The sequence below is a fragment of the Stegostoma tigrinum genome, chromosome 28 (assembly GCF_030684315.1).
Source record: "Stegostoma tigrinum isolate sSteTig4 chromosome 28, sSteTig4.hap1, whole genome shotgun sequence".
Classification (NCBI taxonomy): Eukaryota; Metazoa; Chordata; class Chondrichthyes; order Orectolobiformes; family Stegostomatidae; genus Stegostoma; species Stegostoma tigrinum.
Window position 1 is genome coordinate 13839422 of NC_081381.1, and position 24595 is coordinate 13864016.

The window sequence follows — 24595 nt, forward strand, 5'->3', positions numbered from 1 at the left end:
ACATAACACGTGATTTTTTCAGGAATAACATAAATCACAATATTGTCACATTATTGAAGCAAGGATGCACTTGTTTTAGACATAGTGCCACCTAGACTTATTAGATTTATTTCTGGGTTAAGGGGATTGTCACAGAACAAGTGATCAAGGACATCACATCCAAACTGTCCACAGTTTAGATGGGATATGAACGTACTGAAAGACAAAATACACAAAGGGCTTTACAGGGTAGACATTGAGAGGATGCTCACACTGTCTAGAAAATCCAAAACTAGGGGTGACTTTCTCGGGAAAAGTTTCATATCGGAGATGAAAATTCTGTTTTCACTCAAACTTTTTGTGAATCTGATATTCCGTATCCTACAGGGCTGTGGATACTCAGTGTACAGTAAGGCAGAGGTCAGTAGATTTGTGGATACCAATGCATCAGCGTTGGGAAAAGATAGAATCAGCCAAGATCTAATTGAAAGGTAGAACAGGTTGAAAGGGTTCTATGATATACTTCAGCTCCAAAGTCCAATGCTACAGAGCAGTATAAAAATCCACCACTGTTATCACATGAAGTACACATGAAGTACATACTAAAACCTCAAAGACATTCTTTCCACAGCCTTTTGCAAATTAACACTTACTAATTTTACACTGTGGATTAATATTCCAGCCACACATTCGGAAGAGTCATTTGACCCAACTTGATTCTGACTCAGTGACAGATCAGGTTTTACAAAAGTGTATTTTATCTCTTTTTAAAAAAGTAGAAAAAAAATTAAGACCTATTTCTCGGCAAAGAGCCTAAAACGTAAATATTTGTTCCTTAAGCATGTTTGTCAATCCTCTAAAACTGGTGACTAATTAATGTTGATTTGTCTGAAACGATCTTCCCATCTCTACCCTATAGCACGGGCGTCAGTTTACAATTGAAAAAGAAACATCAGCAATTCCTTCCTCACATCAACTTTCAGAGCAGCGTTCATTCGTGAATAATGTCTGGGTTTTTCGGAACAGTACATTCCAGACCAGAATAGCACAAGCCCAGCACATTCAGCAGTAACCACAGGCTGCAGGCCAGTATTTCTGAGCAAATCAACAACAGATTTTATTTTAGAATTGATTTAAGTTAAACAAGGGCATGAGGAAAGTTCACAAAAAACTAAAAATTTAACCAGTGAATTGCGTTCTTGAGCACTGCACGAGAATGCCAACCAGTACCTTTTTCTTCAGTTCAACGCTAATGGCATTTGCCTCCTTCAGATAGACAGCATTCCCCCAAAGTAAGTCACGCAAAGATGTAAACTGATGATACTTCCATTTTCTGAATGCCCACTCTGCCAGCTCATAATCACGTTGGGTCCAGGGCACTATAGTGGAAAACAAGATTCATAGAACATTTAGGACAGAAACTTATCAACGGTCACTCATGGCCAGGCACTGGTAATCATTAAAATATTTCAGCTTTGACTTTGTCACTGTATCACTGATGGTAACCCCTTTAAAGTGGTTCCAGATGGCATTACAATAAAGACTCTTGTTTTCTGGCATACACCAAGAGCATGCAGGTTGATTGGATTTTCTGGCAGCAAGACCCTTTAACCCAACCATCACCTCTAACCAGCAATACAGTGTAGTTTCCTTATTGACTAAAGCTCTTATTTAGTTGGTTACCTCAATTGGCTGGATGGCTGGTTTGTGATATAATGACACAAACAGCATGGGTTCAATTCCTGCATTTGCTGCATCAAGGACTCTCCTTCTCAACTCCTCTCTTTCACCTCAGGCTAAACCACCACTAGTTGTCTCTCTCGCTCTCTCTCTCTAATGGGACAGCAGCCTCCTGGTCCCACTGTTATTTAATATCATAACCAAAACTGCTCACTTTGCCTTGGAAACTGAAAACCTTCACAGATTTACATTTCAAAAAAAAAGATCAAATTTTACATAATAAAGAATTTATTAACACAATAACAGCTGATAGAGTCAGAGTTGTAGAGATGTAGAGCATAGAAACAGACCTTTCAGTCCAACTCATCCATGCCAGCCAGATATCCAATATAAATTTAGTCCCCTTTTGCCAGCATTTAGCCCATATCCCACTAAATCCTTCCTATTCACGTACCCATACAGATGCCTTTTAAATGTTGGAATTACACCAGCACCTCCTCTGACAGCTCATTCCATACATACACCACCCTCTCAATGAAAAAGTTGCCTCTTAGGTTCCTTTTATATCTTTCCCCTCTAACCCTAACCCTCTCACCTTAAACCTACGTCCTCTAGTTTTGGACTCCTCCCCCCACCCCGGGGAAAAGACCTTGTCTATCCTATCCATGCCCCTCATGATTTTATAAACCTCTACAAGGTCACCCCTCAGCCTCCGATGCTCCAGGGGAAATAGCCCCAGCCTACTCAGCCTCTCCCTATGGCTCAAACCCTCCGACCCTCGCAAATATTCTTGCAAATCTTTTATTCACCCTTTCAAGTTTAATGACATCTTTGCTATAGCAGGCAGACCAGAATTGAACACTTGATTATTCCAAAAGTGGCCTAACCAACATCCCCCCCACAACCGCCCTAAGAGGATCCCCCTCGTTCTCACACACCACCCTACCAACCTCCGGATACAACGCATCATCCTCCGACACTTCCGCCATTTACAATCCGACCCCACCACCCAAGACATTTTTCCATCCCCTCCCCTGTCTGCTTTCCGGAGAGACCACTCTCTCCGTGACTCCCTTGTTCGCTCCACACTGCCCTCCAACCCCACCACACCCAGCACCTTCCCCTGCAACCGCAGGAAATGCTACACTTGCCCCCACACCTCCTCCCTCACCCCTATCCCAGGACCCAAGATGACATTCCACATTAAGCAGAGGTTCACCTGCACATCTGCCAATGTGGTATACTGCATCCACTGTACCCGGTGCGGCTTCCTCTACATTGGGGAAACCAAGTGGAGGCTTGGGGACCGCTTTGCAGAACACCTCCGCTCAGTTCGCAACAAACAACTGCACCTCCCAGTCGCAAACTATTTCCACTCCCCCTCCCATTCTCTAGATGACATGTCCATCATGGGCCTCCTGCACTGCCACAATGATGCCACCCGAAGGTTGCAGGAACAGCAACTCATATTCTGCCTGGGAACCCTGCAGCCATATGGTATCAATGTGGACTTCACCAGCTTCAAAATCTCCCCTTCCCCAACTGCATCCCTAAACCAGCCCAGTTCGTCCCCTCCCCCCACTGCACCACACAACCAGCCCAGCTCTTCCCCCCCACCCACTGCATCCCAAAACCACTCCAACCTGTCTCTGCCTCCCTAACCGGTTCTTCCTCTCACCCATCCCTTCCTCCCACACCAAGCCGCACCCCCAGCTACCTACTAACCTCATCCCACCTCCTTGACCTGTCCGTCTTCCCTGGACTGACCTATCCCCTCCCTACCTCCCCACCTATACTCTCTCCACCTATCTTCTTTTCTCTCCATCTTCGTTCCGCCTCCCCCTCTCTCCCTATTTATTCCAGTTCCCTCTCCCCATCCCCCTCTCTGATGAAGGGTCTAGGCCCGAAACGTCAGCTTTTGTGCTCCTGAGATGCTGCTTGGCCTGCTGTGTTCATCCAGCCTCACATTTTATTAACCAACATCCTGTACAGCCGCAACACAACATCCAAACTCCTATTCTCAATGCTCTGACCAATAAAGGCAAACATATCAAACGCTTTAATCACTACTCTGGTTACCCGCAGCTCTAACCTTCAAGGATCTATGAACCCACATGCTGAGATCTCTTTGTTCATCACCACTTCCCAGGATCCTACCATTGTGTCTGTGTCCTGCCCTGATATGCCTTACTAAACCATAACATCTCACATCTATCTTAAATCAACTCCACCTACCACTCCTCGACCCATCTGATCAACATTCCATTGTATTCTGATAAGCCATCTTCACTGTCCATGATAATGCCAATTTCCATGTCACCTGCAAAGTTACTAACCTTTCCTCCGCTGTTCATCTCCAAATCATCTATATAAATGACAAAAAGCAGTGGACGTGGCATCGATCCTTACGGCACACAGCTGGTTGCAGGTTCCAGTCTGGAAAACGAACTCCCACCGCCACCACTGTCTCATGTACACGTGAGACTCAGTTAGACTGCCAGGTAACAAGGACAAAATAGTTTTTCTCATATCAGTCCCTTCTGCAGCAGTGACTCCAACAGGTCAGCTATAGTCAGTCAGAGATGCTGCTGATCCTCACAAGCTGGACTGTGTTGGATAGTCCTCGATTTTTGAAGAACAAAGATACAGCAAAGCTCAGAAATCCTGGTTGGAATGCTGCTGCACAACAGATTTTTGTCTTAAAACACAGGCCAACCTGAAAACCTGAGCCACGCTCTAAATCACAGCTTGATTTAATGGAGGGAATCCAGTTAGCTTATCAGTACAAGTCCAAACAGAAAATTCCAAAGTCCAAAGAGATCTTTATGTCGTCACTGACTGCAGGAATAGTGCCAGAAGACTGGAGGATAGCAAATATTGTTCCCTTGTTCAAGAAGGGGAGTAGAGACAACCCTGGTAATTATAGACCAGTGAGCCTTACTTCGGTTGTGAGTAAAGTGTTGGAAAGGATTTAGAATCATCTAGAAAGGAACAATTTGGCTAGGGATAGTCAACACGGTTTTGTGAAGGGTAGGTCATGCCTCACAAACCTTATTGAGTTCTTTGAGAAGGTGTCCAAACAGGTAGATGAGAGTAAACCGGCTGATGTGGTGTATATGGATTTCAGCAAGGCGTTCGATAAGGTTCCCCACAGTAGCCTATTGCAGAAAATACGGAGGCATGGGATTGAGGATGATTTATCAATTTGGATCAGAAGTTGGCTAGCTGTAAGAAGACAGAGGGTCGTGGTTGATGGGAAACGTTCATCTTGGAGTTCAGTTACTAGTGGTGTATCGCAAAGATCTGTTTTGGGGCTACTGCTGTTTGTCATTTATAAAAATGACCTGGATGAGGGCGTAGAAGGATGGGTTAGTAAATTAGCAGATGACGCTAAAGTCGGTGGAGTTGCGGGTCATGCGGAAGGATGTTGCAGGTTACAGTGGGACATAGATAAGCTGCAGAGCTGGGCTGAGAGATGGCAAATTGAGTTTAATGCCGAAAAGTGTGAGGTGATTCACTTTGGAAGAAGTAACAGGAATACAGAGTACTGGACTAATGGTAAGATTCTTGGTAGTGTGGACGAACAGAGGGATCTCAGTGTTCATGTGCATAGATCCCTGAAAATTGCCACCCAGGTTGATAGGGTTGTTAAGGTGGTATATGGTGTGTTAGGTTTTATTGGTAAAGGGATTGAGTTTCAGAGCCATGAGGTCATGTTGCAGCTGTACAAAACTCTAGTGCGGCCGCACTTGGAGTATTGCGTACAGTTCAGGTCGCACCATTAGAGGAAGGGTGTGGAAACATTGGAAAGGGTGCAGAGGAAATGTACTAGGATGTTGCCTGGTAATAGAGAGAAGGTCTTATGAGGAAAGGCTGAGGAACTTGAGGCTGTTTTTGTTAGAAGAAAGTTAAGAGGCAACTTAATAGAGACATACAAGACGATCAGAGGATTAGATAGGGTGGACAGTGAGAGCTTTTTTCCTCGGATGGTTATGGCTAGCATGTGGGGACATAGGTTTAAATTGAGGGGTGATAGATATAGGGCAGATGTCAGAGGTAGATTCTTTACTCCGAGAGTAGTAACAGTGTGGAATGCCCTACCTGCAACAGTAGTAGACTTGCCAGGTTTAAGGGCATTTAAACGGTCATTGGATAAACATATGGATGATAATGGAACAGTGTAGGTTAGATGGGCTTCAGATTAGGTTTCACAGGTCAGCGCAACATCAAGGGCCTGTACTGCGCTGTCAAGTTCTATGTTCTGTGTTCTAAAACATTTAAATCCTGGTAACAAATTTTGCAATCAAATATCAACAATTAATTTGTTAAATATTTAGTGACTTCATGGTCAATGATTTTCTTTTCCTCTTAAACCCAAAGGACTTCTTTTTAAGTTGAGATTTCAGTATTCTATAGAAAATAAGTTGCGTATAATAATGAGGCACTTAAAATCATAGAATCTTACAGTGTGGAAGCAGCCATTCAGCCCATTGCAGGGCTGGTGTGGACTCAGAGCATCTCAGCCAGAACCAACTCTCTACAGTATCCCTGTAACCCTGCCATTTCCTGTGGCTGATCCATGGAGCCTACACATCCCTGGGCACTATAGACAACTTAAATATGGCCAATCGACCTAACCTGCACATCTTTAGACTGTGGAAGGAAACCCACGCAGACATGGGGAGAATGTGCAAACTCCACACAACAGTCGCCAGAGGGCGAAATCGCTGGTGCTGTGAGGCGTCAATACTAACCACTGAGCTACAGTGCTGCCAAGCTGAGACACTTCCACAAACATTCACTTCTTCTACCACTTCAGTAGCAGCAGTGTGTACTATCTGCAAAATGTGCTGCAGAAATTCACCAAGGATTCTCAGACAGCACCTTCCAAACCCACAACCACTTTCATCTGGAAGGACAAGGGCAGCAGGTACATGGGAACACCACCACCTCCAAATTCCCCTCTGAGCCACTTGACGTCCCGACTTCGAAATATATCATTGTTCCTTCACTGTCACCTGGGCAAAAACCTAGAATTTCCTCCCTAATAGGATGGTGGGCCACCCCACAGCAGGAGGACTGTAGCACTTCAAGGCGGCTGCTCACCACCACCTTCTCAAGGGGCAACCAGGGATAGGCAAGAAATGCTGGCCAGCCAGGAACACCCACATCTCAGAAAAAATGAATAGGAAAAAAAAACGCGGGGCTGAGATGCAAGGCTTTTGTCGCTCAAAAACTGGTGTTAATCCAGGTGTAGGTATTTCTGGAAACCACAAAGCATTGTGTCAAGGTTTCTGCTCTGTCAGGAAACAGGGGGCTGAGATTCCATCTCCAAGACCAACTGACTGATAAGAAACAGCTTCTCTTCAGTCCAAGCCAACTGCAGCTTGCCCCATTAACATCAAAGGTTGAGTTGGTTCTGGAATGAGGGCATGGGTGGGGCTCACTGGAGCCTGTTGGGCAGGTCTCGCAAAGGTGTGGATTCTTATTGAGGGAGGGGGAGGGATTCTTTCAGGACCAAAGAGAGCCCAAACCAGGAATGGGACCCTATTATCTTCCAAGCCCACAAGAAAGCTTTTTCCTCCTGGGTAGCTTCCATATATGGCACAGGAACACCACTACCAGGGGAATATCTATGGAGGTATGATGAGGCCCTTTAGTGACCTTCCAACAGAAGGGCCACTCTCACCTTTTCTTGTCCCTGACTGAATCAAAGGAATTTTGGAAGGCACCAAGTACTGCACCACTGCCTTCCTGAAAATTCAACAGCCCCTAAGCACTTTCCCTACTCTCTCCGCACCCTCCCCTATTCCCCCACCCTGACACACAATGTGAAATACCAAATCTGTACCATTTTCCATAAGACCTTAAGAAACAGGAACATGAGTGAGCCATTCGGCCTGCTGTGTCATCCAATAACAGATCCAACAATCCCCATAATCCTCGATTTCCCTACTGGTCAAGACCCTATCTCAACTTTAAATATACACAAGGTCTCTGTCCCCACAGCTCTCTGTGACAAGGAGTTCCAAAGGCACTCGACCCTCAACATAAGAATTCTTCTTCATCTCAGTTTTAAGTTGCACCCCCACCCCCAACCAACCTTTATTGTGGGACTGTGCCTTCTGGTCCTAGATTTTCCCACAAAGGTATGTATCCTCTCAACATTCACCGAACCAAGTCCCTTGAAATCCTACATGTTTCAATGAGATCACCTCACATTCTTCTCAACTCCTGAGAGTACAGTCTCAATCAGTGTAACCGTTGCTCATATGATCCTCCAAACCACGGTTCATCCTTGTGAACCCTCTCTGATCGGCCTCCACCTTCCTTAAAATAAGGGGATCAAACTGCTCACATTACTCCAGATGCGGTCTCATCAGCACCTTGTACAGTTGCAGTAAGACTTCCCTAGTCACACACTCCAATCCCCTTGAAATATGGGCCAACATTCCATTCATCTTCCTGATTACCTGCTGCAGCTGTGCACTAGCTTTTTGAGTTCAGGCAGAAGTACCCCCCTGCAAGTTCCTTTGTTCTGCAGCTTTCTGCAATGAATCGCTCCCAACTGTATGGATGGAGAGAGCCAAATAACATGTACATGGTACTTCAAATGTTAACTTTGCACAAACTGTGCATACACTACTTTGAAAAACTGAAATGCAATAGTGGGAAATGGGCATCCCCACGCCAAATGGGAATGCCCTTTATCCAACCCTGGGAAGGTTAAAGAGAGTATTAGTTTAGTGCAACTAACCATCTATCACGCCTCACCCCTGGTGCACGTTCGAATATTTTAGGGAGTTAGGGAGCAATTGCTCGGAGTTTTCAGAGATTGGCCAAGCATTTCCATATTCCCCCACAAAGTTAGATCAGCAACAACTGAGGAGGGCTGTGTAAAGGCTTCACCATCTGAGGGATAGCATGAACGTGAAGGAGTATTTCCCTGTTCGTTCGTCCACCTGACAACTGGATAGAACACCAGTGCTTATTTGGTCAAATACCTTTGGTACACATGAACACAAAGAATAGGAACAGGCCATTCCAACCCTCAGGCCTGCCCCACCATTCAACAAGCTCATGTTTGATCGTCCCCAGGCGTCAACTCCTCTTTCATACCAGATCAGCGTAACCATCAACTCCCTAAAACTTCAAAAACCTATCTTCACTTTAAATCCTGTCAGTGATCTGGCTTCCGTATCACTCTAGGGCACAGAATTCAAGACTTGCACTGCTTTCTGGGAGAAGAAATTTCTTCACATATCAGCTTTAAATGAATTCCCCTTATTCTGAACTCTAACCCTAGTTCAAGATCCTCCAAACTAGTAGAAACATCTGAGATAACAACGTTTAGAGCTTGATGGACACAGCAGGCCAAGCAGCACCGTTCTTTGGAAAACTGAGTCAAGTCCCCGCAGATTCATGTGTGTCAATAAGATCATCTCTCATTCTTCTAGATTCCAATGAATAAAGGCCCATCCTTGGTAATTCTGTCACCTCCATCCTGGCAATGAACCTGGTGAGTATCGACAGACCAGCCTCCAATGCCAGTATGTTCTCTTAAATACAGAGACCAAAATAGTTCAGAGAACTCTAAGTGCAGCCTCACGAACGGCCTCACTTGTTGGAACATGACTTCCCTCTTTATAAAGTCCAGCCCCTGAGCAATAAAGGCCAAAATTCAATTTGCCTCCTTAAATACTTATCACAAATTTCAGTGTGAAGATGTCAGATCTTTTGAGAAATAAAAGCAATGGTTACAACCATTTCAGTCAAGGCCAGTGAATAATCCATATGAATGCAGCTAGATGATGATTGCCATCAATCTCTCAGACCGGCCTGGCTGAATAACGTGCTGCCTATCTCACTCACTCACTCACTCAGCAGGATCTGACTTTCTGCCAAACTTGTCTAACGTTCTACTGAGTGACTAAACAGAAAGTTGACAAGTCTCATTATTGTATTGCTTTGAATGTAGCCAAAGGTCTGAGAGTCACTTAATAGACTAGACTCTGAAACCCTACAGTGTAGGCCAAATGGCCCGCTTCCATCAAGTTCACACCGACCCTTCTAACAGCATCCCACCCAGTCCCACCCCGTCACCCTATCCCTGTAACTCTGCATTTCCCTTGACAATCCCATCTAGCCTGTACATCCTGGACACCATGGGCAATTTCCCATGGCCAACTCACTTAACCTCCACATCTTTGGACTGCGAGGAATAACTGGAGCACCCAAAGGAATCACACGCAGACACGGGGAGTACGTGCAAGTTCCACACAGACAGTCGCCCGAGGGTGAAATCAAACCTAGGTCCCTGGGGCTGAGACAGCAGTGCCTCTACTTAATGTTCTGTTTAAAGACCAAGGAACTCCAAGATACAGTAGTGATAAAATTTACCAAGGCATTCTCAGAACAGAAGAAGGAGTGCAAATCAAAAACACCGGAAGGTGGTGGGATCAAACATCTTGAACCAACAGTGACACACCTCTTCTCTTCCTGCTCCACCCTCCTCCTCCTTTGGACGTGGGTCCTTTGATCCCACTTTGTCAAAAATGACAAGCAAGTGTATTACATGTCATATTATATCACCAGCTGCAAGGACACATTTTGAAATGATCCCAATGGATTTTAACAGGAACTTGGATTCGCTAAAATGTTTACTTAAAGCCTTTCATGTTCTAATCAGGGATCTTTCTGATAATCTGAGGGTGGTATTATGAAGAAAATCATGGTTAGCCAAAGTACATCACCTTCTTCCTCCTCCTCCTCCTCCTCCTCCTCTTCCTCAGTTGTTTCTGCAGCTAGTGAACGGGTTTCCACTTGTTTCTGTAAAGCTTCAAGCTTACTTTCATAGTCCTGGCAATAAAGACAGAAGACGTGTACAAGAAAGGACAAGGGCAGAGAGCCAGTAAGGTTCCACAAGTCAAAGACTTTGCAGTGGCAGGGGTTCAACTGATTATTGCTTTTAATACAGGAATAGCATATCTTGCTGCAAAGTCCAAGACCTGACTTGCATCATAAACTAAAACCTATGTGCTTTCCTTCAATTAATATCCTAAAAAGACTGAGCTAATTAACAGTCAGATAAAGGATCCTAATTTTTCCTTCAGTACAATTAGGTGCATATAAAGCATGAATAAATTGAATCAGAAGTGTTTGATTAAATTTAAAGTTTTTAACATTATCAAGTATCTATAAAATGGTTGGGGGACACAGCCCACCTCTCCACCTCATTTCTGGATCTAGGCTTCCTAAAGAGATGACCAAATGGAAATCCAAGAGTGGAAGGTTAGTACCTCTCTAAGCAAAAATGCAGTAAGATGGAGGTTAACCGAAAAATAAATACAGCATAGGTTAGCACATTTAAGACAACATATCACTCAGATGAATACATTTCTCCTTAATGCATTACAAAAATACTCTCAAAAGGAAATGAAAGATGGATGTGGTGTAACCAATAATAACCAATCCATTTACATCACAATAGTATGAGCTTCAAACATTGGCATCCTTTCAGAATTATAATAGGGAATGGCAGTAACATTGATAAAGCCTCATTATTATAAACAATTGAGGCAGAAGTCCTGAATCATACTGGGGCTAGTGAAAACTAATGCTAATTTTCACTGCTACTTTATCCCGTTAATTAACTTGCAGAGTTAATTACTAATCACAGACTATGGTAATTTTAGTACTTTTGCAAATTAAAAGTTGTAATAGCTCACAAACAAGGATAAATGTATTAAGTATTAGAGAATCATGTCTGTTTGAAATCTGAGGTCATTTCAATGCTACAGTTTTCAAAATCCGAATGAACTTTTCTTGGAAAAGAAGTTCTGATGTTGACACAATTAGTTGTTCAATTAAATTGAAGGACTGATTTTAACAGGCTTGCTACAGTTTAACCAGAAACTTGCAGCAACTCTTCACATTATGTTGATGTTCCACATGTACACAAATTCAAAGCTCATACCCCAAGGGAGTAGAAAGCAAATTACCTTCAAACATTACCTTGTGAAGATGCTCTATTTACCAGACAGCCTCTAGAAAGCAGTCATTCATTCAGAGATGGTATTTTAAAAACAAACACAATTACTAAAAACACAGTCATGAAATCACAGGCATAAAGAGTTCACTTTGTGCTCAAAGTTCCAGTGTTCAAACTTCGATGCCCACGTGGTGAAACCGATCTGCAAATTAGGTTTCTTTCCAGCATTCACGTTGCACCGTTGTACATTGTCACAAGTACTGGCTCTAGAAAACGCCGAGAAATGAGAAAAGGCGTATGCCATTTGGCCTTTCCAGCCTGCTCTGCCATTCAATACAATCTGACAATCCTCACACTCACTTTTCTGCCCCTTCTCCACAACCCTTGATTCTCCTACTGAAGGAGGATACATCTCAGCCTTAAACATAGAAGTTTCTAACCCCTCAGTGGCAAGGAGTTCCAGAGACTCTCAACACTCAGAAGACATTCCTCCTCATTTCAGACTTAACTTGGCCTCCTTTATTCTGAGACGCCACCCTCTGGTCCTAGGCTCTCCCATGAGGAAAGCATCCTCTCAGCCATTTACACTGTTAAGCTGCTTAAGAATTGTATGTTGTTTCGATTAGATCACTCTCATTCTCTCAAATTCCAGTTAGTAGAGACCCAACCTGTTTAACCTGTGCTCAAGACAATCCCACCACACAAGAGGTCATTCTCACAAACCTTCTCCAAACTGCCTCCAACTGAAGAACATCTTTCCTTACACAAGGGGACAAAAATATTCAGTGTACTCTAGCTACTCAGTCTACCTCCACATCTGCTGATGCTAACCAGTTCAACTTCTCTACTTCTGTGCTCTCAGACTGCACATTCAATATTCCAACACTGACGTATCAGTATATCCTCCCTCTGAGCATCTCATATCAATTATTACGTGTAGTCTCAATTAAAACGTTCACATCTCCCTCAACCCTACTCAGGCACCCACTGACCCAATGTGTGAAACTTCATGTTTAATTGTAGAACTGAGCTTTCAAAATAGACGGCATACCCATTATAATAAAATGTGAGGCTGGATGAACACAGCAGGCCAAGCAGCATCTCAGGAGCACAAAAGCTGACGTTTCGGGCCTAGACCCTTCATCAGAGAGGGGGATGGGGGGAGGGAACTGGAATAAATAGGGAGAGAGGGGGAGGCGGACCGAAGATGGAGAGTAAAGAAGATAGGTGGAGAGGGTGTAGGTGGGGAGGTAGGGAGGGGATAGGTCAGTCCAGGGAAGACGGACAGGTCAAGGAGGTGGGATGAGGTTAGTAGGTAGCTGGGGGTGCGGCTTGGGGTGGGAGGAAGGGATGGGTGAGAGGAAGAACCGGTTAGGGAGGCAGAGACAGGTTGGACTGGTTTTGGGATGCAGTGGGTGGGGGGGAAGAGCTGGGCTGGTTGTGTGGTGCAGTGGGGGGAGGGGATGAACTGGGCTGGTTGAGGGATGCAGTGGGGGAAGGGGAGATTTTGAAACTGGTGAAGTCCACATTGATACCATATGGCTGCAGGGTTCCCAGGCGGAATATGAGTTGCTGTTCCTGCAACCGGGTGGTTTCGGTCGCCCCTCGTTTGCCTTTTGTGCTACCGGCATCATGTCTTGGATGTCAGCCATCAGGTCTATCATCCCCTCACCGTTGCCGCGGGTGTTGGGTTGGAAATTTTCAATTTCCTTTAGGACTTTGAGTGCACGCAGTCCCGCAACTGTCTCTGTGTTGCTCTCTCCTTTATATTGAAAGGAGGCCCGAATGACTACATCACTTGACATGTCTAGTGCTTCGCGTTTACGGATAATCGCGGATGGTATTTGCACTTCGAGTTTTGGGACGCCGAGACCACCGTTCCTGTGGCTCGAATATAGTATTCCGTCTGCAGTATGAGGTGGTAGGTGTAGGAATTCTTTCGTGGCGTTACGGATGATTTGGTCCAGCTTTACAAGAGTAGTTTGTGATGCCTCTGTTAGGATCAGATGGAAGTACAATCTGGGGATGACATGCACTTTCAGGATTTCCAACCGTTGTCGTGGTCGGAGGGGCGCTGCCTGTATTCCATGAACCCAGGACTTAAGCTTCTCCTCCCACTGCCCTTCTGCCACACCTGCCCATGGATCGATGCGGGCACCCAGGTATTTCTCGGTGTCGCCTGGGGGTATGTAGGCTATGGATTCATCCCTTAGCTTCCAGTTTGCGAAATGGTTGTATATGAAGGTCTTCCTTTTAAAGGTGAAGTGGAATCCCTTCGTTTTCGCTATGTTAATACTGAGGCCCGTATGGTCACAGTATGCCTGGAGCAGCTTCAGGTTCCTTGCCATACCAGTGTGTGAGTCACTTAGAAGGGCGATGTCATCCGCGAAGGCCAAAGTCGAACAGTTGACTCTTCTGTCGCCCAGGGGCATGGAGACCCCTGAGTTGGCCCTCTCCAGAGAGCACACCAACGGATCCAGAGCAATGTTAAATAGAATTGGTGAGAGTGGGTCGCCTTGTACCAGCCCAGTTCATCCCCTCCCCCCACTGCACCACACAACCAGCCCAGCTCTTCCCCCCCACCCACTGCATCCCAAAACCAGTCCAACCTGTCTCTGCCTCCCTAACCGGTTCTTCCTCTCACCCATCCCTTCCTCCCACCCCAAGCCGCACCCCCAGCTACCTACTAACCTCATCCCACCTCCTTGACCTGTCCGTCTTCCCTGGACTGACCTATCCCCTCCCTACCTCCCCACCTACACCCTCTCCACCTATCTTCTTTACTCTCCATCTTCGGTCCGCCTCCCCCTCTCTCCCTATTTATTCCAGTTCCCTCCCCCCATCCCCCTCTCTGATGAAGGGTCTAGGCCCGAAACGTCAGCTTTTGTGCTCCTGAGATGCTGCTTGGCCTGCTGTGTTCATCCAGCCTCACATTTTATTATCTTGGAATCTCCAGCATCTGCAGTTCCCATTATCTCCGGCATACCCATTAGGTTTTTTAAAAAGTAGCACCTTTGTAACACATCCTGCCTCCATCGCAGCTCTATCAACTACTAACTACCCAAGCCAAATTCAATTTCCAGTTTCCTTCTTAAAACCCATCACACGTGTCAAGCACAGTTTAAACTAAAGAAATTAAAGCTAAATTGGAAATTCTGTGAGCCAAACAAATACAGAAGATGGTACAAATACATGAATAGTTGTTTGGTAGAACAACTTGAGAGCCATACAGCATGGAAAGAGACCCTTCTGTCCAACAAGTCTGTGCCAAACATAATCTCAAACTAAACTAGTTCCACCTGCCTACGTTTGTCCCATATCCCTCCAAACTTTCCTTGCTCACGTACTTCTCCAAGAGTCTTTTAAATGCTGTACCCTTATCGATCACATTATTTGGAAGTTCATTCCACATACAATCCACTCTGTGTAGAAAAGCTGTTTATTGCTGAAAAGATAAGATGTTTGGTGGAAGACTTTTATCCTGCTTTAAGCAGGATGATCACCATTTCCTCACTATCACTGAGGTACCTATTGTGCACCTAATCCACACAAACAAATGGCAGAAGAGGTTATAAACGGTTATTTTTAACAGAAGGAAAGATGGGAGAACATTTGAATGTAACTTTGTTACAACGATGGGCTGGGTTGGCTCAATTCCCTGGACTCTCTTGCATTGCCCACATTGAGGTGACAACTCAACACCATCTTCTGAAATCTAATTAGGGATGGTTCATAAATGATGGCTTTGGTAGCGAGCCTCACATCCCACAAATTACTAAAATATAGCCTCAAAGGGTTGAAGTCAAGAGCACCACATCATCATTTCATTCCCAGCAACCCATCACAAAACCACAATGACTAAACTTAAACAATGGGATTGCAGGTTCTGCAACTTATATTTATTTGAACTTGAACTTTAATAGACTGGGGAGATGCTGAGAAGGATCCATCACCATCATGGGCTGGTAATAGGGCTGAATATATTCAGGAATCCTGATTTTGTGCAGATTATCAATCCATTCTTCAAATCAGTTTCGAGAGAGATGGAATCCAGTAAGCTCATCACACCATGTACTCTGTTTAGTTTCTTAAAATCTCTTTGGATGTTCAGAATTAATTTTGCTAGTTTGTGCTGAATACAGATTTGAATGGATGGTTGAAGATACTACAGAAGATGCATGTTATCCAAGCTTATGTGACTGGCACCATAAGGTACCATTTAATCAGGGGACTAGGCAGGGCATAGAGCACAAAACAAGGCCATTCAACCTTACCAGTACATTCTGGTGTTTACATTCTATTTCAACTTCACTCCACTCTTTCCTCATCTAAACCTCATTGCAACCACCCATTCCATGATCCCTCATTTGCTTATGTAGCTGCCACTTAAATAAATCAACTACCCAGGTCACTTCAACCACTTCCTGAGACAGTGGATTACACATTTTCACCAGTCAATGGGTAACAAAGCAGCTTCTGAATTCCCCATTGGATTTCCAGTTGACCGTCTCATATTGAATGGCTTCTAAATCCTGCTCTTCCTTGTAGAAGGAAGCATCCTCTCTGCATTCACGCTGTCAAAATCTTGAAAGCTTTTGAACAGCCAACGTAAGCTTCACCTCTGTCTTTTTATTTTAAAGACAGGGTTCAAAACAGATTTACAAAGATGTTGCCAGGGCTGGAGGGTTTGAGAGGCTGAATAGGCTGGGACTATTTTCCCTGGAGCATCTGAGACTGAGGGGTGACCTTGTAGAGGTTCATAAAATCACAAGGGCTGTGGATAAGATACTGTAAGAACCATTATAAAAGGTGGGAGTATTTAAACATTGGCATTTAGAATACTAATACCACCACCATCACAATAAAATGGAAACACCACTATGGGCTGTTTTAATTGTCACAAAAGCTTTAGTTTTAAAATGTACATATTTGTAATAATTCCATCTCTACACTACAACAGTAGAAACTTAAATCGCTTGCTACAGGACTAGTTTTACTATTTTTTAGGGATGTAGAAATTGATGCAAGCTCAATTTTAGTTTTGTACTTTTCCAGAGATGAGCAGTATTGCAGTTTCCACACCTTTGGGCAACCCACCCTTGGTATTTTCTTTTTATTTTGCTACAAATGAAAAGTTAGAGGAAGCAAAAAGGAATCCTGTTATTAAAATACCATCAAAATCTCACACACTACCATGGTTCAGATATTCTGTCAGTACAGGGTTAGGTTTCAAATTCTAGCTCTTTCGTAAGGTACATAAGTACTTCTTGCATTTAAGATTTTACTTTGAGCAGAATTCATTTTCACCCATGTGATTGGATGCCATGTAGCCATTGTTTTTGTGTTAGCATTCAATCTACTTCCTCGTTACAGTCAGTGAAAATTTTTCTTTGAGTGATGCTTAAATTGTTTGGAGAGGAATTATTCAACAGAATCAACCTGGAGTGTATGCTTGTAGCAAATCAGTAAACTGAATGAAAATTTCTGAATAGTACCTTAATAGAGATGGGCTGAGAGGTGGCAGATGGAGTTCAACCTGGATAAATGCGAGGTGATTCATTTTGGAAGGTCGAATTTGAAAGCCGAGTACAGGATTAAGGATACGATTCTTGGCCGTGTGGAGGAACAGAGGGATCTTGGTGTGCGGATACATAGATCCCTTAAAATGGCCACCCAAGTGGACAGGGTTGTTAAGAAAGCATATGGTGTTTTGGCTTTCATTAAAAGGGGGATTGAGTTTAAGAGTCGTGAAATCTTGTTGCAGCTCTATAAAACTTTGGTTAGACTGCACTTGGAATACTGCATCCAGTTCTGGTCACCCTATTATAGGAAAGATGTGGATGCTTTGGAGAGGGTTCAGAGGAGGTTTACCAGGATGCTGCCTGGACTGGAGGGCTTATCTTATGAAGAGAGGTTGACTGAGCTCGGTCTCTTTTCATTGGAGAAAAGGAGGAGGAGAGGGGACCTAATTGAGGTATACAAGATAATGAGAGGCATAGATAGAGTTGATAGCCAGAGACTATTTCCCAGGGCAGAAATGGCTAGCACGAGGGGTCATAGTTTTAAGCTGGTTGGAGGAAAGTATAGAGGGGATGTCAGGGGCGGGTTCTTTACACAGAGTTGAGAGAGCATGGAATGCGTTGCCAGCAGCAGTTGTCGAAGCAAGGTCATTGGGGTCATTTAAGAGACTGCTGGACATGCATACGGTCACAGAAATTTGAGGGTGCATACATGAGGATCAGTGGTCAGCACAACATTGTGGGCTGAAGGGCCTGTTCCGTGCTGTACTGTTCTATGTTCTAATATAAGCATGAAGGCCAAAATCACAAGAACAATTTCAGTGCTGCTGCTGGGCAGAAACGGATTTAGAATAATTCAAAGATTGAACTAGAGGCAAGAACATTGCTATGTGGTTCTCTTTTTTTTTGGTTTTAAAATTCATTCATGGGATGACAGCATTGCTGGCTAGGCCACCATTTATTGCCAATCCCTAACTACTCAGAGGGCAGTTAAGAATCAACCACATTGCTATGGGTCTGGAGTCACATGTAGGCCAGACCAGGTAAGGTTTGCAGTTTCCTTCCATAAATGGCATTGATGAACCAGATGGATTTGTCTGGCAAATCGGCAATGGGCATCGTTTAGACTTTCAATTCCAGACATTTATTGACTTTAAATTCCACCATCTGTCACAGTAACTTTTGAACCAGAGTCCCCAAAACACTACGTGGATCTTTGGATTAACAATCCACTGATAATACCACTTCGCAATTACCTCCCCAATTTACACAATAATTTCTTACTTGAACCCGTTTCCCAAAACCCAGGGACAGAGCCATAAATTTTCTAATGTATGTCCAAAGGTAAAAGAGACATAAAGCTGGTTTTTCACTATCTTCCTGACAAAATGTAAAAACCTCTCCGCCAACAGGAGCACCCTGAATGTTAAAAGCAAGCTTTAGTTCTAGGAAATCCTTGCACATATGATCAATTCAGCAAGACAGTGGCAAAGCATTCTTTTTTTCCTAACACTAACATCAACAATTATTTCTGGAAATTTATTGATGGTTAGCACTTTCCAAATGTAATCAAGGTGGCCGACCAGTAAATGAGATCCTTCACAAGTTTTAAAAAAACTCCCGGTAATGAAAAAAAAATCTAACATTTCTTAATTATTCATCAGGCCTTACAGAACACTGAGACCTGAATACAGTGGATGTGGAAAAGATGTTTTCACCGAGGCTAGGACCTGAGGGAACAGCCTCAGTGTGAAGGGAGGACTATTTAGAAATGAGATGAGAAGGAATTTCTTCAGCCAGAAGCTGGTGAATCTGTGAAATGCACTGCAGCAGAAAGCTGTGGAGGCCAAGTCATTAAGTGTATTTAAGACTGAGATCAACAAGTTCTTAATTGGTAAGGAGACTGAGGGCTATGGAGAGAAGGCAGGAGAATGGGGTTGAGAAACATACCAGACAAGATCGAATAGTGGCCCATTTCCGTTTCTATATACTGAACATAAGACCATAAGATAATGCCTAAAATTAATCTAAAGCATGAGCGTGGGAGTGAGGGGGATTTCCAACATACCTCGCAAGATTAAAGGCGATTTATTGAGAAAAGCCAACAGAAACCTGAGGGCTTGGCTCTTTATTTGACTGAAACTGTTACAACTTCTCGAAAGATTTGAACTGGGCACTGACTTACAGTACAACAGCCAGAAAAGGCAAAAAAGTGAAACTAATTACACAGACAGTCAGACCGCAGTTATTACAAATCCAAAGTTGTGAAAGTCAAATTTATAAAACTAGCCTTACATAAAACAAGTTTTGACATACTTGGATGTTATCGTTTACTAATTGTTGAGGCTCAATGATAAAAAAAAGATTTAACAGATGTCCACAAAGACCCATTTTAAAAGTACACAATAAACCATCCACAGGAAGGTAAAGTGTCCCAGAGTTGTATGTGATTTGCTTCCATTTTTTCAGCTCAAGAAACAGACTAGCACCATTTCCTTAAAATCATTCTGCAGCATTTTTCAACGCTTGTTAATTCAACTACAATCAAATCAAAAGAAATAAAATTAGTAGAATGTATCAAGGGCAACATATTGAAAAATGTAACAGTAATGATGAAAAATAGGCTGCTCTTTGAGAGAGATTAACACCATACTGAAAAGGCACTGGTCAGTCTGTAGTTTGAGGCACTGTGGCACTTAACTTACTAGAAAATTTAACGTCTTTGCAAACAACCAGAATACACATGCATAGATGAATCAAACTACATCAAGGTTTTAAGACAGGTTAATTAAATGAAACTGCACTATCCCAAATGGTTAATATCTAACTATGTAGCACACTAGGCAATGCTCTTAAACTAAAATCAAAAACTATACATTTCAGAAGCTGGTCAGTTTATATCAATGCATCCGTGAAATTGTCAATACACCACGCGTGATAATTTTCCTTTACTGACTGTAAGATATTGCAAAACCCCCGGAGAAACAGTTTTTGAGAGAACAGTTCGTTTGCAGAACATAATCCTTATTTAAATTCATATTCATTACTTAGCACTCAGTTAGTCAGAAGTTAAATATTTAAATCAGGTCCAATGATGCAGAAATATAAATTTCCCAGGAGAAAGGTTTGAGCTTCCGTTGAAAAAAAAAAGCTTGTCTAAATTTTAAAGGTACCCTAGGGATTAAAACGATAATTCAAAGCTTCCAGAGTTTCAAAGGCTGGATGTTCAAGATTTGACTTTTTCAAACTCAATGAACTGAGGCAGAAGCTGCAGTGTATATTTTCTTTTTAAAAAGCATCTAATGATATGTAAAATTGAGGAAAAATTATTATATGCTGATAAAAAAAATCAAGTAAAAATTAAGGGCACTTCCATTATGGGCTAAGTAACCCTGCACATCACTCCAATCAAGACAAATCAAAATTAATTAACTCCTTTCCCTTACAGAGTACCCATTGCGTGGGTTGTTCACAATCCTAATTCCAAGTTTTAAGCAAAAGAACATAATTATCAAAACTATAATGCCATTAAAGAGGATGCAAAAAATCATTTAAGAATCCCAAGCTTTAAAACACTCACTCAATCAAGAAGTTCACATGCAAACTACAAATCTTTGAACGTGTATCTTAGAAATGCTACTTCTGTATTTATGATATTTTGAAATATTTTTCCCACACCCCAGTATTTTGGGACAATGCTTTTCTCGAACATATTCAATTGGTTACAATTTATAAAAAGTAGTAAATAATGTTGGGACAATTTAATGCTTGCATTAATTAGTCAAATACAAATGTCTTATATTTAGGGGAACAGCACAGTTTGAAATTCCTAAAATCCAAAATGCAAATAGTTTGGTGACTATTAGATACTTAATTGAATTCTTCTAACACAAATGATACATATCTAAAAGAGAAACTACTTTATTGGCACTGGTCACCCCTAAGAAATGAAAGAGATAAGTAATGGCTGTAGCAGGTTTAGGCTAAAGTAAAGCAATGAAATTTATATTAAGATCTTACTGCAAGTGGATAAGGCACCATTCTTAGGTTACAGTTCCTTTCTGTCAGTCTTTCCTCAACCTTCCTAGACACATTCTCAGACATTCACACACATGCCACACCTTTAGAAGCTAATTTGTTCCTAATTGTTCAATTTTTATCCACAAAGTGAACAAACCTAAACTTTGAAATATAAATATTCCTCTCGGTCAGTTTGCCCAGGAGATAACTGAAATCAAAAACGTGACATACTTTAAAAATCACAAAACTCCAGAGGGTGGGGATTAGCCTTCATTAAAAAAAAAGTTTAAAAAAAGACTTTTAAGAGGAATCTTGCAATCAGATTTTTATACTAGGTGAAATTTTTGAAAACTATTCTAAATAAGTTGGGATATATCACGCAGAAGTCAAATGCAATAAGGTAATACTGCCCTATCTTGTTAGGATTTAGATTAATTCATCAAATTGAAATTGGTCAGTGGTCTACATTGCTATCCTGAGCAAAACAAGATAATAATAGCATTGGGTTTCGGTCTTTTTTTTTAAAAAAAGAAACAATTTGAACCTTTAAAAAAGCACATTAATGAAGCAGGCAAGTAGAAAATTGTCTTGACTTGAGAGAGAAACCCACCCAAAATCATAAATGGCAGTTTAACACTTGGATCAAATTGGTTTCACAAAACATTAACAAATAAAATTAAGACACACATCTCAGCCAATGTTTGAATCCATTAATAATATTAAATGCTAACTGCACGTGTTCTGCTTGACAGTTTATCATTAACTTTGTAATTTGACATGAAGACTTATGAAACACATTGGAATTTTTATATTCAGTTAAAATTCAGTAAATGGGAATATAAGAAATCAAGCTTCAGTGTCATATAGTTAACTTTAGAAACGAACAGAGCAGATATGCAGACCAAATACTGACATTTTTCAATTCTCAAACCCAATGTTTTGGTACATTTTCAGTTAGGCTGCAAACTTCAGAAAAAAATCTGGTGCCAAAGATGGCTCATATTTTGTGGTTGGACAGGTAAAATTAACGTGGGTCCAATGAATTTTAGATTCCAAAAATTGTTAAAGCGAACAAAACAAAAAAAAAAATCTGGCCACGATGCAGTTTGCATTTTTACAATGTGGGAAAATGAACAGTCAAACACAACGTCAGCTTTAGCACCCTGGCATCTCTGAGGGGGGAGGTGAGGAAGAACTGGGTTTATTATTCCTGTGACCGGCTCTACACCGTCGTTTCTCGCGCTTTAAGATTTGGTGCGGAATACTGTCGCCGCATTCTCGGAGGGGTAGTGAAGTGATTGTAGTATGATCTCTCAGTTCTACTGTACTCATTCCCATGGAAACAGTTTTCATAGGTCCCACCACTGAAGTAGTGCGGCCTCTGATGGCTGCGCCTCTGCTGTTGCGTTGGGGTTAATGGTGTTTGATGGCCATCGGACGACAGCAATGACTCGGCGGAGTTCGAACTCTGCCGATGCATACCTCGCTGCTGGCCGCTGCTGAAAGAGTTGCTCCGGTAGCGGGGATGCTGTCCGTTCTTGTGGTGCTGTCTGTTGCCTGGGTTGTCCGCTCTGCCCGAGCCGTGAGGGCGCCACGAACGAGGCTGACCGTGGTCACTCTTATCGCCGACTTCTCCCTCAGTCCTGCCCGCTTCCTTCGAGTTCCTCTCGACGACGAACTCCACCGCCTCGTCGTCCGTTATGATGATGTGTGTGCCCGGACTCCAGGAGTTCCGGTGACTGGGGTTGCTCTTAAACGGGAAGCGCAGCTTGCGGTCCTCGGGTGGGATGAATCTGTGCGGTCCATTCTGCCTGCGCAGCTGTTTGGTGATCTCCTGCTGCTGCAGATTTTTCAGTCGGATTTGTTCCAGCCTCATCCACCGCAAGCGGCCACGCCGGAACTCCGGATCTTCCGACATCAGTTTGGAGACACGCTCATCCTTGCTGATCTCGTCCTCCTTGACTGGAGCGCCTTTGCTGTTACTCCTGTCATTGCCAGCAGGAGACTTGCCTGGCTGCTCCTGCGAATCAATCAATGGCAAAACCTTTTCCATCTGCAACATTTTACTGCGAAGAATTTTTATCTCCTCCTCCTTCATGTTGTTCTGCTTCTTCACCTCTTGCAAGATATTTTCCAGTTTGTCCACATGGCACTTAAGGTCGTCCACGTCACTCGGTGTTTTCACAGCGGGGATCACGTCTTCAATCCTCTCTTCTCCGACACCAACCGTGTCCCACACATCTCTTGCAACAGCTCGCCAAGAATCTCTCTCATTGGGATCCTTCTTCCCATACATGGCACAGAGTTCCTTCATTTTCACAATTGCCAGTGCCTCAATCTCCTGCCTAGTATGTCTGAAATCATTCAGGGCCACCTCATAACAGATCTCCTTTACAGCCTGGATCTTAAGATCTGAAAAGGTCACCCATTTCGGGTCTTTGGTAATTTTACGCCGTTTGGGAATCTGGTAAACTTTGATCTGTTCGTGTTTTTTCCCACTGCTGGGCAGGCCACACTTTTTTACAATGGCTTGCAGCTTGCTGGGAGGTAGCTTCTCCCTCAAGGATGTTATCAATCGCCAACTTTCTTCACATGATCTCTTGTCTGAATCATCCCCACTATCAGAGTCTGCATCCTTTAAAAAAAACCAAAAAAATGCCCCAAAACAACCAAAATTAAAATTAAAATTAAACCCAAAATTCAAATTGAACAAAAATTTTTTTAAAAATCCAGAAGTCACAAACAAAACATGGGGAAGTGTGAGAACTATGATGAGTTAGATGAACATGCTTTATAAGCTTTTGGCACATAATCAAACGCACAATTATGGTCCAGAATTCTAAAAAGATTCAAACACTTAGTGCAAATATTTTCAAACTCAGCGCTATGTTATCCACCTGTGATACAATCTACCCAGTTAAAGCATCCTCAGCTTAAGCAATGCACACTTGTAGTTACACAGTTGCACATTTATCCCTGTGACATGCCCCTTAGGGTAAGTGTACAGGTGGATCTTAATGCGCATGACACCGTTCAAAAATATCTGCAGAAACAAATCAGTTAAATTTACATATTCTGCACCACAATTCTGCAGATGATCATTCTGACAAACAAAGAGGAAATAAAATTTAGAATTTAATTTATTTTTAAATGTTAAACTGCCTTTATTCATTTATTGGACAAATCCAAACTTGTTTTTATCTCCCTTCCTGAATTTCGAAGCTGCACTCAACGCATGCTACAAACATGCAAAAAAGTGATTGCCTCTTTACAATCTCCCCACTTAAAATGGCAGTATAAGTGTGTAATGCATCCAGTTTGGTATAGTGGTTGAATGGATGTTGTTAAGATAGGTTAGTAATGTAGGTGCACATATAAATGCAGATAAGTCTAGAGCAGCCAATAT

The 24595-nt window shown here is 42.8% G+C and overlaps 1 protein-coding gene across 27 annotated transcripts in view; it reads right to left on the reverse strand.

Annotated features, from left to right (window-relative positions):
• Window positions 1–24595, reverse strand: part of kif1b (kinesin family member 1B) — a 215086-nt gene that overhangs the window by 64878 nt on the left and 125613 nt on the right. For 25 of the 27 annotated variants that reach the window (XM_048561058.2, XM_048561044.2, XM_048561066.2 and 22 more), the window contains 2 exons: window positions 10413–10518; window positions 1210–1358 (listed from right to left, as the gene is read on the reverse strand). In XM_048561058.2, coding sequence (XP_048417015.1) covers window positions 1210–1358; window positions 10413–10518 — 255 coding nt within the window. Of the gene's footprint in view, window positions 1–1209; window positions 1359–10412; window positions 10519–19269; window positions 23825–24595 lie in introns of those variants that run through there. The other 2 variants (XM_048561062.2, XM_048561067.2) reach the window with 1 other exon arrangement.